General features: G+C 51.9%; 1 protein-coding gene across 1 annotated transcript in view; it reads right to left on the reverse strand.

The window, feature by feature from the left end:
- The window catches only part of MYH9 (myosin heavy chain 9), an 89,495-nt gene that overhangs the window by 58,204 nt on the left and 13,649 nt on the right, over positions 1-17,642 (reverse strand). The window contains exon 2 of the mRNA XM_019713438.2: positions 962-1,313. Within this exon, the coding sequence (XP_019568997.1) occupies positions 962-1,294 (333 nt within the window). The 5' untranslated portion in view covers positions 1,295-1,313. The remainder of the gene's footprint in view (positions 1-961; positions 1,314-17,642) is intronic.

Raw genomic sequence — 17,642 nt, forward strand, 5'->3', positions numbered from 1 at the left:
ACCTTGGGCCAAGACTTGGTCTTCCCACCTACAAAATGTGAGGGTTATAATGATCTCGAGATGTTTTCTTCCTCTGGTTCCAAAAAAAAAAATGGTGAGGCCTGTTTTATTCAGCTCCGAGACCAAGGAGTCCAGGGTGAACACAACAGAATAGTTAAATGACGAGCTGTTTTAGGAATAATAAGAACCAGATATCTTTCTTCCCCACTGAGAACAAAACCAGAAGGAAACATCTTTACACTGAACAGAAGAAATTGGGAGAGACATTGGAAGGCACTTTGTGACGCTAGGGCCATAGGAGCTTGGAGCCTATTAGGAAGGGGATGGGAAAATGCTCATCTCTTGACATTTCCATAATAGTGATGAGCCGTCCTCCTGCAAATGCAGCCCCACTAGCTCGAGGGAAAAGTCTGCGCCTTATCTTCTGCAAGCTCTGGGGTTTTGCACGTGCCGTTCTCCGCACTCTAAGCCTGGCATGGAACCAGCCTAAAGTGTTGGATGGGCTAGCGCTGCAAGTCTCTTGCTCTTGGTGGTTACCTCTGCTCAAAGCACATCCCCAGGGAAGTAAGCCACACCCACAGGTGCGGGGGGAGGGGGAGTGAGGAGGGCACGGGGTAGTGCAGGAGGAAGAAGATGGGGAATCAGGTCACGGCATCCCCCCTCTTTGACAAGGAACTGACCACACCGGCCTGACTCTTCTTATCTCCACCAAGACTGAGGACCAAGGTCAGCAGTGAGCACACCTCACACGTGTCATGTTCCCCTACACCTGGTCAAAAACAGGCTTCTGGTTGTTTCTGGCTACGCAGAGGAAATAAAAGTCAGGCTATGGGAGCATTCCGTCAGGATGTTCAGATGCCCGGCATTCCTGAGACCAGCATTCCTTAGGGCGCGCGCCCAGGATCTGAGGCGGGTAGGGCCACTGGAGCCTCCCGCCCCTGCGCCCCTGAGCCCCACTTACGTAGATGAGGCCTGAGTAGTAACGCTCCTTGAGGTTGTGCAGCACCGAGGCTTCGTTGAGGCACGTGAGCTCTGCCATGTCCTCCACCTTGGAGAACTTGGGCGGGTTCATCTTCTGGATGTCGTCCTTATTCACCTTCACCTTCTTCCCGTTCTCCACCAGCTCCACAATGGCCTCCTCACCCACTTCCTCCTTGAGGCTGGCGGGCTCAAAGCCGCTCTTGTCGGAAGGCACCCATACCAGCTTCTTGGCAGCCCAGTCGGCCTGGGCCAACGGGTTATTGATGAAGTTTTTATCCACATAGAGATACTTGTCAGCAGCTTGCTGCGCCATGGTGACTTACCGCCAGGACCTAAGAGAGAAAAAAGGACATTAGGTACAACTAACTCCATCAGCCACACAAGAACGTCAACATTCACCTCTTATCTGCGCAAACGGCACAGCATTCCAGTGCAGGGAAACTATACAACCAGGCTGTACAATTTGCCAGAACTTTCTTGCTTCTACTACTTTTGGGAGAAAAATGTACATCCCTGAGAAAACAAACTGGTGTCAGGAATGCTGTAAGAAATTAATGGTTAGGTGTGTCTTAGGATCAATACACAATCAAACAAATCTATAAACAACTATTATGCCAAATGATGAGCGTTAAGAGTCTCAAAGATAGGGGTAATTCATCACCATCCTATGCCCGCTAAGACAGGAAAAATGACCACACAATTTAAGAGAACTTCTGGGCCAGCCCGGAGGCTCAGGCGGTTAGAGCTCCGTGCTCCTAACTCCGAAGGCTGCCGGTTCAAATCCCACATGGGCCAGTGGGCTCCCAAGCACAAGGCTGCCAGTTCAACTCCTCGAGTCCCACAAGGGACAGTGGGCTGCGCCCCCTGCAACTAACAACTAACAACGGCAACTGGACCTGGAGCTGAGCTACGTACTCCACAACTAAGGTTGAAAGGACAACAACTTGAATTGAACGGCACCCTCCACAACTAAGATTGAAAGGACAACAACTTGACTTGGAAAAAGTCCTGGAAGTACACATTGTTCCCCAATAAAGTCCTCAATAAAATCTTTTTTTAAAAAAAGAGAGAGAACTGCCAACCAAAACAGGTTTCTAATTAGCCAAAAAAAGGCAACTGACTACAACCACACATGGAAATTTCCAGTTTAAAAAACTTTTTATTTCAGAGTCAACCAAGAAAAGAAAAGAAAACACCCATATGTTGCCAACAGATTTTAATTCCATCTTGATAATACAACGCAAAGAAATAAGGCGAGAAGAAAAGAAGTCAGGCTCTAGGACACCTCACGGAGAATCAGAGTGCTTCCCTTCTGGCACTATGTGAAAATGCAACCCTCAATGTGTGGGCCAGAACTTAAGCACATGTGTGTTTGCTTTTTTCGAAAACTCAATCGCAAAATAAAGATGATGAAATAATAATCCCTTACACCTGTGTGGTTTTGGCGTTCATGAAATGCTTTCACATATATTTCGCTATCTCGAAAGATCCTCATCATGACAAGCCTGTAACTGTAAGGTGGGTAAAGGTATGTGTTGTCATCCCATTTTACAGATGAGGAGTAAAAAGCTTGTCAAGTCACCCAGGGAAAACTCCGGACTCCTGGTCCTGTGGCCTTTCCATGGTGTAACCACAGAATTTATTCCTGCTCAAGGGCTGAGGCTCAGATCAGCTCCAAGGACAGCTGCTCTGAATGAACCAAAAGCAGGACTAAGAAACCCAGCCTATGGCCACCAGAGGGACAGTCCAGAAGCTCACTGCCTAACTCAACACAAGCAGGCTTTTCCCTTGTCAGATCAAGGACCCACACACACACCCCCAGGCCCAGGAAGCCAGGAGGACCCCACATCCAAACCCAGAGTTACACAGGTTTTCATGCTTCCAGATTCCAAAAGGGCCTTGGATGCCAAGGCGGCTGGAGGCTGGGGAGGGAGAGAACAAAAGGAAAAGTCTGGGCTGCCCAGGCCTTCTTATCTGGGCTCATTAAATGGTTTCCAGATCAAGGCTGAGGGGCTCCCCTGGACTCACTCCAGGAGAGGCTGTTTTCCAGGAAATCTGCTTGCTCCCGCCACAGGAGGAAAGGCAAGTCCAAGGAGCAGAGCCTGGCAGCCTCCCCAGCTCCCTCAGCTGGTGGCTTGGTTTACATTCCCAGCACAAGCAAACCCTGGCAGGCCCTCTCAAAGCAACAGAGGCACCATCCACCTGCAAGGACCACCCCCCAAGAGAAGGAAGGGCCCAGACTTCGGCAGCAGCAAACAAGGCATGACCAGGACAGCTGTAAACCACCCAGCCAGCCCTTGTCTTCTGTGGGGATTTGGGGCCTGGGGCCTGGTGTCTAGGCAGGCGGCAGCACCAGGGCCCCACCAGCTTATGTCCGGCTGTCCTTGCTTCCGCACTGGCCAGTCCATGCAGGCAAATCAAAGACATCTCTTTGCCGGAGTAAATACCAGTTGCCCCTGCCTGTCTGCCATCCGTCTGACCACTGCCAGTCGGCCTCTCCAGGCTTAGCGCCCGGGCTCCCAAACCAGTCTCCCCCTCATGTCACTTCCCTGCTCCAGACCTTGCAGAGCACAGGGTCTCACAGGCTGCTGGTTCTCAATCTGTTTGCAAACCTCAAATCCGTAAAGGACTAGACAATGTCCCATCAACATACAAAAAGGATTCACTTGAACCCTGTCCCCCAAAATCCTAAGTCTGCTGCTGGTTAAGAGCTCCACTCCCCCAGCCCCGTGAAGGCACCTGAGGACATCACATGCCCTTTAAGGGATTCCTCCAAGAGAAAGAGGGAAAGGGACAGTACGAAGTACCTACCTACCAACATCAGGTTCGTTTTATTCACTACCTCATTTAACCATCAATCGCTCTGGAAAAGAGCTTTTATTACCTCCAACTTATAACGAGGAAACAAGCTCGGAGATGGCAGGGCGTTTGCCCTGTCTCCCAGCCAGTCCTGGAGCAGCATCCGAACCCTAATCCCCCAGGCCTGGGCTCAGCTCGCACACTTGTGTCTGGGATCTCACAAAAGCAGGCAGGCTGGCGCTGGAGCTGGGCCGGAAGTGGGCAAGTGGAGTAGGACACGGGGAGTGCAGGGGAGGCATCCACAGCATCCAGCAAATATTTACTGAGCCCTGTCAGGCAGGTGGGGAGGCTGAGACAAGCCTCCCAGAGTGGACCATGTGGCCCGTCAAAAGGCAGAGCACTTTCAAGCTCACATTTTCCCTCCTCCAGCCTGAGGGCTGCTCCTATCATGGCCGGGATGGCTGAAAGGCTGGCTCTCGTCAAACTCCATTTCCCAGCAACACCAACCTGGTGGGATCCACAGCAAAGAACCCATTTGGCGGTCCCACATCACGGCAGCACCTGGGCTTCCTGCAGGCTGCAGGCCCTGGTGCTCGGCCTACCCTGGAAATCCAGGTAAACTGCCCAACCTTTTCACGCGTGGGTCTGCGGGAAGGCCATAAACACTGCAGCAGCTGACGGGAAACCACCCCCCACCCTCAGCTCCTGTTCGTTCTGCCATACCTACCCTCAGGCCTCAGTGGGAGGGAAGGGGCAGCTCTCAGAGGCCTAGGGGCCAAGCCATACTTCCTATAAGGCAGGGGGACACACTGCATCCCCTCGGAGCTGGACTAGCACAGAGGGCTGCACCCCTCTACCTCCAGGGGCGCCAAGGCCCCCATGGACAGTGGGCTTGAGGAGTCCCCGCTCACCTCAGCGCGTCTCTGAGCAGAACTTTTCATTAAACACTGCAGGACCCTGCTGGGCCACGCCAAGGACAAAACTGTCTGGTTTCAGCAATTCTGCTGAAGTGACACGAGGAGCAGCAATAGCAAGATCAATACATGAGCGGGACTGATGGGGAGGCCAGCAGAGGTCACGGCAGGGGTCACGATCATCAGTGGGGATGCTCTTAAAGCCCCACCCACCCAGACAGGAACATCCAGTCGAGGCCAATGGCCTGCAGCTGAGCTCCCGCTTCCACTTGCGTCAGGTAAGGAGGCTGCCAGGCCCCAGGGGCTGCCCGGTGAGGAAGCCAGGGATGCAGACAGGTTACCACTCAGCTCTAAGGATGCAGGTGGAGTAAGCAGCCATGCCAGGCACTGTGAGGAATGAAATCGGGGCACTGGAGTTAAGATACTAGGGAGGCAGTCTACTAAATGCAGCCGCCGGCACACAGCCCCTTCTCCCTGCCCCATCCTGGGCCGCTGCTAAATAGCCTCTTTACATTTTGTTTAAAAAATTGCATGCAATACGAGTATAAAGGATTTCAAAACGAAAGAAAAATATCCTCCTAAATTCCTGACCCTCTCCCTCCAATACTCAGTTCTCTCTCTCTCTCTCTCTCTCTCTCTCTCTCTCTCTCTCTCTCTCTAATGGTCCTTTCTAGTCCTGGCTCATAGAAACACAGGATTTTTAACTATCAGAGGCAGAGCGCGGAGTTCCACATTTTGTATTTTCCCCGCTTCTTACGACCATTTGCACACAGGGCCATAGTTTGCTTGTTGGTCATTTTTATCCAAACACTTCATGTTCCAGGTGACGGTGCAGAGGCTGTAAGAGGGAATCCGTGACTCCCTTCAGTCACACAGCTAAGGATGCAAAACCTCAAACCTAGGACTCCTAGCTCCCACGCCTGGTTGTTGGCCATTTTTAATGGCTACATGATAATCCAAAGTGATTAAAAACAAAACACTAGTTATTAGTTTTTTCCCCTCTCATTGAGTGCACCACCTTGGGATAAACTCCCAGAAGTGGAGTTACTGGAGCAAAAAACATCCAGCATTTTTATGGCCCTGAACTGTGTTATCAAAATGTTTTCCAAAATTTGGGTTGACTGGTGTGCACCACCATGTAAGCAGGGTATCCACGTGGCAGCAACCACACCAACACTAAGAAACCTGTTCACTGAAAAGCTCAGTGGCTCGGATGAGGGACCCTCGGGAAGCCCTGGGAACGGGCAGGACTCCAGCCAGCAAGGAGTTAAGGAGAAAGAAGGCAGCGCCCATTGGAGACCAGATCAGGCTGAGCTGGCCCTTCCCATGCGGCTTCCTGCGGGTGCCAGGCCAACTCCAAGAAACCCAAGTAGTTGCCTTTTTAGGCCATAATCGGGAGGACACAACCAGAGGCTAAATTAGGACTCTCAGGAAATGATGAAACTACTGACAGTAAATAGGTTAACCAAAAACCTCTGCTTTCAACCCAAAATGTAATTCCTAGATTATTTGTCTCTCCCCTTCCCCCCAAACATCCATCTGGACCTTTCACTCCTTCCTGTTTTCCCATAGGACCCCCTCCCTCCCTCCCTCCGTCCCCCTCTCCGGTTCTCTTCTTACTTAGTAGCTGTGTGCTTGTCTGCAGAGAAACTGCCAGCCCCTTGAAGACAAAATTGATTCTACTGGACAAGCCACTGGTCCAAAGACTAAGAGCGGTCCCATTCCTAGACAACTAGGATTATGTAAAGCCTTCCAGAGGCCAAGTTCTAGGCTTGGAACTTTCACGTCAGCCCAACTCATCTTAACGCTACCGAGAACTGAGAGCTTGCTGATAAGCTTTCCGTTTTCTCACTCAAGCCTCAATCATTTCACAGGTACAGAGCATCGTATGCACTTTACAGGTAAGGGAAATGAGGCTCAAACCCCAGGTCTCCACTCTGGTTCAAACCCAGGTTCTAACTCAGACCCATTCGGCTCCAATGTCCTGCTCAGTTTCCACTTAAACTGCCTTCCCTGGGAGAGATCTGGGGCCGGGGGAGAAAAAGAACTCAGAACCCTCTGGTTTAGCAAACCAGTAAAACACACATTCACTTGACAACTCAAAGCTGCAAAGCCCATTTCCTTACGCTACGGGTTTGTACAAGGGACTCTTCACGCTTCCACCTTAAATCGACCCAGCCCCTGGAACCCTGCTCCGGCTTGATCCCTGTTTCTCATCCCCGCATCCCAGAGAGTACAGGTGAACATGTCCCTTCTCTTTCTCCTTACAGCCACTGCAGTGGAGTTAAAGGAAACTACCAAGGTGCCCGGATTCCATTATGAGAGCAGCTGCTGAAATAATAAAGACATTTTCAAACCCAGTAGATTTACTTATTCAATCAACCACATCACACTGAGGATCTATATGCAAAAAATACCGTGACAAAGGTATAAAGAACCCAAGGAGTTTACAATGTCCTGGGATGACACATACCACTGAACTGCCAAAGTGGGGCTTTACCGTAGAGTGCAGAGTGGACACAAGCAAGCCCTTTGGTTTTCTTTCCTGTTCACTGCTGCACCCAACACCAAGCACGGTGGGCGCCCATCAGATAGATTTGCCATTTGGCTTAAGAGTAAATACTAGCTGTGACCTTGGGCACATGCCACCTCTCTGGCTCAACCTTAAATGCAGATAATATGCCACCTTCCCTACCTTGCAAGGCTGTTTAATTCAACATACACTCATCAACAGTATGTAACAAGGAGACAGAACACTTGTCTTTGTGGAACATTCACTGCAGGGAGAAGACCATGCAAACAGCCAGCTCTACACCAGACTCCACAGGAAGGCAGAGGAAGGGATCCTTCATGGGAAACTTGGAAGCTCAAGGGAGAGTGTCATGGAGAACACATTTAACTGGGTCCTAAACGATGGGTAGAATATTGACGGGGGAAGGGAAGAGATGGTAGAAAGTATTCCTGGCCAAGAGAGAAGATGGTGCAGTTTTCACCAACCATAAAATGATGTGATCAGATAAGACAGTGTCTCAACCTCAACACCATCAGTGTTTGGAGCCAAATAAGTCTTTGTTGTGGATTGTGGAGGGCTGGCCGGTACATTGCAGGACCCTGAAGGGCCCCTCTGGCTGGGCTCCATAAGCACCCTGTCCCTGGGCGTCACCATCACAGGTGTCTGCAGACAATGCCAAAGGTGGAGAACCACTAACTAAAGGGGTTACTACCGTGTTTCCCCGAAAATAAGACCTAGCCGGACCATCAGCTCTAACGCGCCTTTTGGAGCAAAAATTAATATAAGACTCAGAATTATATTATATATAAGACCCGGTATATGTTATGTTATATTATATTATATTATATTATATTATATTATATTATATTATATTATATTATATTATATATAAGACCCAGTCTTATTTTACTGTTTTACTATAAGACCAGGTCTTATATATAAGATAAGATAATGTAATATAACATAACATAATTTTTCTCCAAAAGGCGCATTAGAGCTGATGGTCCGGCTAGGTCTTATTTTTGGCGAAACACGGTAGGAGCAAATATTGCAGAGCTCAGACCTCTGCTTCATAAATACTCTCCCAACTCTGAAGCGCACAAGCCAAATCTCTTTAAGACAGAGATGTCCTCAGAGCAAAAGGATTCCTGGAGCCCAAACAATGACAATCACGGGTGATACCGTCGCTAAGGAGAGACTGTCCCTTGTAACACACTGTATTTTAATGGTCTGCCCAGAACCAGATTGTACTCAAAAGATTCTTAAATAATTCCCAACTTTCCAGAAAAGAATCAGGCAAAAGAGGCAGATGTGCCCCCCCAGGCAACGCATGACCCTCCTGCAGAGCCTCCACCACAGCAGCTCAGCAAGGTCACCAGCATCCGGAGGTCCAGGCGATTAATAGGAGACAGGCAGGCAGCAGCCACCCTGGGGCGCGGGGGGGGGGGGGCTTGCCCCGTGCTGTGCCAGCTCCCCCGTCATCACCTGGGAAGGCCATCAATGCTATGTACTGAGTTGTTTTGGGAAATCAGAATTCGTCCCAGGGATTCTACCCAAATGAGTGTTTCCCTCCAGAACTCTCCCCAGGCTGCTGAGCGCAAAGCAGATGTCATTTCCACCTGGAGGACCATGAGCACCATCACACCTGCTCCCTCCTCGCCCCTCCCCCAGCGTTCACGCTCTTCTGGGTCCTGATCGCTGAGACAGACGGTCCACCTGGTCACCCAAGACAGTCATGGTACCCGGCTCCCTGCTCGACCAGCAAGCCCTCTGCCAACCCCCTCACTGTGCCCCCCTTTCTAGACGGCATGGCTGCCTCCTTACTGCCCTTCCCCTAAGGCTTCCTTCCACCTGCTTCAACTCCACCGCGAGAGGTGCCTTCAGGATGACTTGGCAGCTCCATTTCCATTCATGTTATTTCCTATTTTATTGATATTATCACCAGTTCAAAACAGTTCAGTGGCCACATCTTCTCCAGAATAATCTCTAACCACCCTGGCATGAGTAGGCCCTTTATGAGTAGGCCCATTAATCTCCTCCCGGCTCCCAGCCCTCCCTCTCCCCTTTGCCCTTCTTCTCTGCCACATAACGATTCCTGTTCACGTCCCGCTCCGCTCATGCCTCCAGGCCTTGGAAGAAGCCGTGTGTCCTCTTGGCCAGGAACCCTATCTCAAATCTCAGCTCAAATGCTCTCTCCTCTGGGAGGCTGCAAAACGACTTTCCTCCCCTCTGTGCTTGGCACCGTCTCCACTGCCACAATCAAACAGCTCAACTGTCATCATGTGCAGTTTGCTCTGAAGACCGGGCCGGCGTCTCATCCATCCTGAATGCAAATGGCTCGCACAATGCCCGACCCAGAGCAGGGCTCCCTAACGTCTCCTGAATGAAGACGTGAGGAACAAGGCAAAGACGAGGAAGGCAGAGTGATGGAGAAGGTCTGTAAGATGCCGGGAAATCTCGGGCTGTGCCAAGAGGGCCAGAGAGTTGGAAAGCTGAAGTGCACACAGAGACCCAAGGCGAAAGCAGCCACAGGTCACAACTATCTAATGTGTGACAGAACCCAGGCCATTTATGAACTCATTTTTATATCCCCCAAAACAAGAAGGGAATAACAGCATATTGGGGCTTTCAATCCACAAAGAGAAATAGGAGTAAAGATAATCTATGGGTCCCCAAGAAGCTTTTCATAAGGTTGAATAAACCAACTCAGTTTTCTGGAACCTTCAAATGTCCCCTTGATTAACCCAGGTGGAGGCCCCTGCCACCTGACATGCCAGACAAGAGCTCAGCTGGCGAGGGCTGCCAGGGCCTCTGCCCTTGTTGGGATCCATGTAAAGGCCTCAGGCCACCCTTCCTGCCTCTCCTGGAGCCCTCGGTCTGCAAACACCAAGCATGTGTTGCAGGCACCAATCTTTGGTACCAACTCAGCAGTGGGGGGCACTGATCCTTCAAATCTCAAGATAAATGTTTAGAATGCCCCATGATGTAAGGGAATGGGTATGAATTTGGAGTCAGACGTACCTGGGTCTGAATCTCCTGCTCACAATTCCTGTGCCCTTGAAGCTGTTAGCACCTCAATCTCCTAGCTCTAGAATGTTCCCAGCAAAGAATCCAACACTTACCAGAAACTCCCCTCCCAACGCGTCTCTTGTCCTCCTGACCTCATTAGTCCTAATCCTCCCTAGAATGACACCCAGGGCCCATGAAAAGCTTCCAGAAGTTTGGTGACTCTTTCTCCAGGTGACGTCAGTCCACAGCGAACATGGTACAGTAGGGTGATGACTAAACAGTCATTTTGCATGAGGGAAAAGGGCTTCATGGCCAAGGAAAGTAGGACACGCTGCCACCCCCAGCCATCCCACAGGGTCACGATGCACATGAAAGGTGCTGAAGCCTGCGGTAAGGAAACCCACTTTGCTTAGTCCAATAAGGCTTAGTGCCCAGGAATATTCTGCAGGAGAGTATTTCTCGACACTGCCCTGGGAAATGCAGGTCAGGTGTGACGTGCGCGAGGTCAGTGGAAGAAGAGCTGGATTTGAGTCTGGCTTAGCACTGACCAGCTGTGTGACCTGCAGGCATCACCTGCTTGGCACTGCGATGCTGTCATCAGGCGGCAACAAGGTAATGGCCACACGGGAGCCGCCCAGTAGAAAGGCCAGGGCTGTTAGAGGACACTTATCTACAGAGAGCCAGCCACTCTGCAGCCAGGGCCAAGTTTACAGCACCCCCGCCCCAACGTGCTCATTCTCTGAGGACTAGGAAGGGGGAGGGTCCCCCAGCTGCCCAGGGCCCAGGCTGCAGAGGACTGGGAGCAGGCAGAGGGCCCCTCCCTCCCGACCTCAGGAATGTTGTTTGCTTACAGAAGAAGCTGGGACTTGTTTCCCTTAGCAGTATTCCAACCCCAGCCTGTGCTGATGCTTCGCAGATAAGGACACCAGACCAGAGCAGGACCAGAGAGGAATTTAGCACCAGAGCCCCAGAACCCACCCGCTTTGCCCTTCCCTCCTCAGAGGCCCATGGAGGGGCTTCCCAGGACTCCGAAGAGAAAGCCCGAGGGAACACTGAGCAACGTTGTTGCCTGACCTCAGAAGGGGAGGCCTGTGGTCATTCTGACTTTACCCTGCACCCAAAGAACCCAGACCTTCAAAACTGACACCAGAATTTGGGGCATAGATTCCCCTCCAGCTATGTGTATAAGGACTGGGGCGGGGAGCTGGAGATGAGGCTGAAGGGGATAAACACAGCAGTGTACCCCGGTCTATCACCATGTGGAAGAAATGGGTTTTATTCTAGGGACGAGGGGAGGCCTGCACCGGGGGTGGGAGGTGGGCAGGGTGACATCATCCAGTTTGTATTTCAGAAGGATGGCCCTCCCTGCCCTCAGTTGAAGGGGGTGAGGTCAGCAGTTGGAAAGGACCAGGACTAGCCAACCTAAGCGAGGACGAAAGAGAACTCGACGAGGAGGCTAGAGACAAAATGGTTAAATGCCACGAGAGGGACAAACAAAGCAGATTTCACCCTCTGATCTACTACCCCAAACAGCCTGGCTCAGAGAGAATCCTGGCAGCCACTGGCCCACCGTGTCATGTCCTCCTGAGTGACAAGTGCCCCAGGAACTCTCCTCCCACAGATCTCCTGCACCCCCCAAACCAAAGTGCCCGACTGGGTCTCTCTCCTCCACTGAGATACCACCCCTGTCCTCAGGGCCAGATACACGGCGTGGGGCATGGAAGCTATTTCATAATGAATGAATGAATCAACTCATCAGTCAGGGCAGAGAGCAGTTAGAGCTTGAAGGACAGCCCCATTCAGAATGACAGCCCTTCCCACGTGAAGGGAAAGATCCCCGTGGCCTTCGGAAGCCAACCAAGTCCTTCCCGCAACGCCTCCCAGACACCCTGCATTCCAGCCACGGCTGGCAGAGTACGGCCACTCCCAAACCCGGTGATTTTACATGAGGGAACAGGATCTTTGCTGCTGCACGGCCCAGGCAGCCCTTCCTGACACCCTAGTACATTATCCATCTCTGTCCCTCCTTGCCCCAGGCTGCCTCCAATACAGTCTGCCTCGTTTCAGAGCCGCTGCTTCTCTGCTTGCCTCACCTTTGCCCTAGAGCTCCTTGAAGGCAGGGACTGTCTCCCTACTTAGGTGCTGACTGATGACAGAGCCCTGGTTACTACGGAGGGAGGGCCTCAATCACGCTTGTTTACAGCTCACACTGGGTCATCCGGGAACCTGGCTACCCAAGAGCTCACCATTACAAAGGGAACCCCTCTTATCTAATGTCGAGGTAGAGAGAGAGAGAGAGAGGGAGGCAGGCACATGGGCAACAGGCTAACAGCTTCCACCCGATGGGCAGAGGCCGTGCAGCCGCCCGCTGGCCTGTGGCTCAGCGGCTACGTCATGGCAAGTCATCCTCACTGGACCTTGACTTGGCGCTTAAGTGCTTCAATATTTGCATAGTGAGATCACACCTGTGCTTCACCTACCGGGTAATGAGCTTCCACTCAGTGGCCCAGGAGCTACTGCCAAGAGAAGCAAGTCATTTCAGGGGGCAATCAATATCCCCTCCTGAACAGCGAGGCACAGACTCTGCCCTCAGACTCGCCCCCAGGTTTGACAAGGCTGACAATTGTTTGGCTGCCTGCCCGTTAGGAATGTTCACTGAGCACACCCGAGCCTGCCCTCCCGCAGATAGCATCTCCGGAGCACGCTAGAGCTTCCCACACACGCACGAGGGGCAACTTGAACCCTTCAGGTTCCGCAGCGAAGTTATTCTTTCCCGTGGGTCCTGCTGAGAGCACGGTTTTCCTTTCCTCAAGCATGCGAGCACAGTTTGCTGAAACCCAACGCAGAAAAATAACCTCACTGCAAAGACTTAATTATACGGCCACTGTCTCGCTGGGAAAGTGCTGGCTTCCTGCGTCCACATGGTGACGGCTGAGAAACCCAACGCGACATCAGAAACTAAAGACAATTTCTGAAAACTACTCAGCCCAGAACCTATGAGGTCTTCAGCAGCTCGTTATTCTCTGAGTGATATTTAAATACAAAAACAAAACAAAACAGAAGAGTGTAGCTGCTTACAGCCACGTTGACCCTGGTCCCACCGGCCTGGGAGCTCCGAGGCCACGATGGGTCCCAGTCACTGCTGGGTGCCCACTGCCCAACATGTAGGTGCTGAATAATGTCTGATGAACTGAAATAACGGGGAAGGTTCCAGTCTCTCACAAGGTCCAAACTCCAGGGATGGAACCAGCAGGCTCTCTGCCACCCATTCTCCAAGCACCGAACGTGAAACCCAATAATCCCACATCTGATTTTCCCAACATATGTGACTCCTGGGGTTCATTTCCGCCTTCCGTGTGCAGCAAAGGCCTGGAGTGGACGAAGGCTCTTTGCAGCCCTCCGGTACCACACCACTGCCCTCCCGCTTCTCAGCCACCCTGCCAGCTAAATCCAAGGTTCACTAATCTTCATTTTGTCTCTAAAAGACATGCCACTGGCCAGGGGTCAACAACAATCTTCCTGAATTGATCAGGGGGTCATTTAAGTCACTCTGCTAATGAGCTTCATCACTGAAAGGAGACCTCCCAAATGGTAATAACTTATTCATGACTTTCACAGACAGCATCTTAGAAAGAACCTGACTCAGGAGGCAGCCAGACTGGCTGTGGAATTCCAGACCCATCACTTAACTAACAGAACAAACTTTGCCAAGTTGACTTGGCCCCCAGGGCTCGGTTTCTCCATTCATAAAACGGAGGTGCTACCAGCCCCCCACCCCTAGGACAGCTGTGAGCAGTAGACAGAGCCGGCCCCATCTCTGCAATGCGGTCGGAGCCCTGCTCAACTCAGAACTATTGTGAGGATTGAAATGAGCTAAGAGGAGTGGTGCTTGGTGGTGCCCCGGGCCTGCCAGCCCCCCGCCCCCACAATCCTTGCCTCTTCTCTCAAGAAGTCTGTGTCGCCACTGAGCTCATAATGAGTCAGCCCCCGAGCGAGCGCTGCCCTCACACAGCCCACTTTGGGGGGTTTGAAGTCACATCCTGCCTCGCCTAACTCAATGTGATTTATTCCACCCCAGGAATGTAGCTCATTTCCCAGAATTTTGTCAAGAACTTTTTAAAGACTTTGATTTGCAAGGGGCTCCATTTACAGGCTCAGCTGGAGTGGCTGAGGAGACCCAGCTCAGCTCAGATCTGCAGACGGGAACCAGTCAGAGCTGAGCCGACCTGCCAGAGCGTCTCATCCTGGGGTTGCCAACATGTTCTTATTCATCTCAAACCACAGTAAAAAAAAAATAATAACAATAATTAATTTAAAAACTTAATCACAAATACATACAAACATGTCCAGCAAAATGAAATTCACAAAATGATACTCTATTTTCCATTCGAGTCTATATTATTTCATTTCTAAAAATGCTGGTTGCCAACCACTCAGGTAATTTTATGACCCACCAATGAGTCTCAAGTGACAGACTGACAAACGCCAATCTGACTCAACCTTCTCTGGGCAGATGAGGCTCAGACTGGTCCAGCAACTCCTCCAAGATCACACAACAGGTTAGGCAAAGCAGAAGGCCAAAGCCAAAGCCAAAGGAAGGCTGTGTGGGGAACACGTTCCTCTCCCACTGCTCCCATCATTTGACCCCGACCACCTCAGTGACCCCCTTAATAAAGAGAGACTAAGAGGCTAGGAGGTGGAGGGGATGGTGCAACCTGCCCGGATGTGGGGGCGGAGAAAGCTTCCTTGGAACACCTGGAATCCAGGTAGAAGATCACAAGGACAGAAAGAAAGAGGAGCCCAGTTTCCTCCGTTTCTAGAACAGATCAAATCTCCTATGGTCAAAAATATCACCATTCTCCAAGCACCAGCCCCAGTTCCAGCCCCAGCCCCACACTAAAGAGACACCCAGAAGAGGTATATTAAAGGCTTAATACAAGAAATACCACATAGGGGTGGCCGGTTAGCTCAGTTGGTTAGAGCATGGTGCCAGTAACACCAAGGTTGCCGGTTCGATCCCCATCTGGGCCACTGTGAGCTACGCTCTCCTTAAAAACAAAAGGTGGGAGGCAGCCCAGAGGCGGTTGGAGCGCTGTGCTCCTAACGCCAAGGTCGCTGGTTCGATTCCCACATGGGCCAGTGAGCTGTGCCCTCTACAGCTAAGATTGTGAACAATGGCTCTCCCTGGAGCTGGGCTGCCATGAGCAGCCGGAGGTTGGCATGAGCTGTCATGGGCTGTTATGTGCTGCCGTGGGCTACTGTGTGCTGCCATGAGCGGCCGGCAGCCAGTGAGAGTGGCACAGCCATCGTGAGCTGCCATGAGCTGCTGTGAGCGGCGGCCGACCGACTGCCTCAGCCGGGGGAGCGCAAGGCCTATAATACCAGCATGGGCCAGGGAGCTGTGTCCTACACAACTAGACTGAGAAACAACGGCTTGAACCAGATGGGGGGTGGGAGGGAAGGTAGAAGAAGGGGAGGAAAAAAAAAAAAGAAGTATCAGAGGGGAGAGGAAGTCACTGAGCTACAGAGGTGACATTGGGGAAAGCGCTCTCCATGTATTTATCGGTCGGGCAGCAAATCCTAACGCTGTGATGAACAGACCCTCATGCCTCTATAATACCCAGATCTGTTTACACACACGCACATGCACACGTACTCGCTCCACAAACAGGAAACCCAAAGTTCTCATCTCTCTAGATCAGTGTTTCTCAACAGGTTTAGCCATCAAGGAACCCTTTGAAGGCTGTGAACCCTTGCATACCATCTGAGGGGGCTCACAGAGACCCTCAAGTTCAGTCCATGGGCTTTTTAGGCGCCCCTGGTTACAAGCTCAAAAGCAAAGGAGTGGCCTCCTCGCCATGTGAACAAAGACAAAGGAGTCTCTTCCTCCATTACCCTCCAGAGGGTGAAGCAGGATCTCACAAGAGGTCTGGGGGAGCAAGGCTGCAGTCAGGACAACCCAACAGTGAGTCTGCGTGGGCAGCAGAGGCTTCGGGCTGTGGGGGCGGGGGGCAGGAGGCCATTCCCCAGGCTCTGGATCACCCTGGCCTGCAGGAACAAGACATCCAAAACTCTCCTCCCTCCCTTATCATCCCTCGGGCCTGTTCTCCCAATGCCAGCGCTGGGCACACAGGCTGCAGGGCAGAGCCAACTCTCTAGAGAAGCCAGGGTGGTCAAGCACCATCCCAGAGCCTTCAGCTTCCCTGGGGAAAATGACCCCAATACAGGCCATGGAGTGAAGATAAAACCCACTTATTGAGGCCGGAGCGCCGGGCTCTACTGCGCCTCCCAAATACCCTCCACCGGTTCCAGAAATAAATATTTTAAAGAAGGAGGAAAACCACTTATTTCACACTTTAGAGAAAATGACATTGCAGTTTCCTAGAGCAGGCTGTGTGGTGGCCCCTGGTCTGAAAGGCAGGCCAACCCCGCTGTCCTTGAGCAGGAAGCCTGGCCACACGGATGACCTCACACGTCCTTCACCAGGAACCTAGCTGCTGCTTACTTTACCACCCGCCAGGAATCCCTCTTTTGCCAGAGTTACAAGCCTGGTTCCAAAGGGGCCCAGGCTGAAGGAAGGAAGGAAGAAGCAGCAGCCCCTGCCCTAGGGAACTGCCAGATTAGGGCCACCCCACCCTGCCCGGGGTGTGACCCACCCCCCAGACTTGTGCACACACATGGACATGTACACACACAGATGTGCGCACACACACACCCCCAGAGGATGTGAGATGCCCTCAGGCTGATTGGATGTGAGCGCTGGAGTGTCCACGCACGGGTTGAGGGAATCTGGGTACGTTACTTCTGAACCTCCCTTTCTCCATCTGTAAACTGGGAACCACAAAGCCCGCAGCACTATGTGGACAAATAACAGCTACTAATGCTTAGTTCTGTGATTTCACCTGAGAGCTCACTAACCCACACAACAAGCCTGGGAGGTAGATTCTACTAGTAGTATCCCATTTTGCAGATGAGGAAGCTGAGGCCCAGAATGTTTGAGTGACTTGCCCTAGGGCACACAGGGAGTGGCTGTGGCTGTCTGTACCCTAGAGGTCTCACTACAGCTCCAGGGTCTGCCCCTGGACTTGGCCCACAGCCTCAGAGCACATGCAAGGACGCAGCAAAGGCAGAGGACAGACAGCACTCAGCCATCGGTCAGGAAAGGGAAGGAGCCAAAGGTGGCCCACGGTTTTCCGTCACCAGAACCAAAGCAGTAGACACGGTCCTCCTGGCTGACAGCAAGCAAGCCCTTCTGCAACGCAACAGCGCTTCCCTTGCAGGTTCCCTTTTTGACCTGATTTCTCTAAGACAGCAGTGTTGGGGGTCGGGCAGGAGTATTTCTCCCCCGCCCTTCCCAGCTGTCCCTGCAGATCCCACCCAGGAGCCACGACTGAAGGCCCTGTGGTGTCAGCATCTCCTGACCTGAC

The sequence above is a fragment of the Rhinolophus sinicus genome, linkage group LG02 (assembly GCF_036562045.2).
Source record: "Rhinolophus sinicus isolate RSC01 linkage group LG02, ASM3656204v1, whole genome shotgun sequence".
NCBI classification, from domain to species: domain Eukaryota; kingdom Metazoa; phylum Chordata; class Mammalia; order Chiroptera; family Rhinolophidae; genus Rhinolophus; species Rhinolophus sinicus.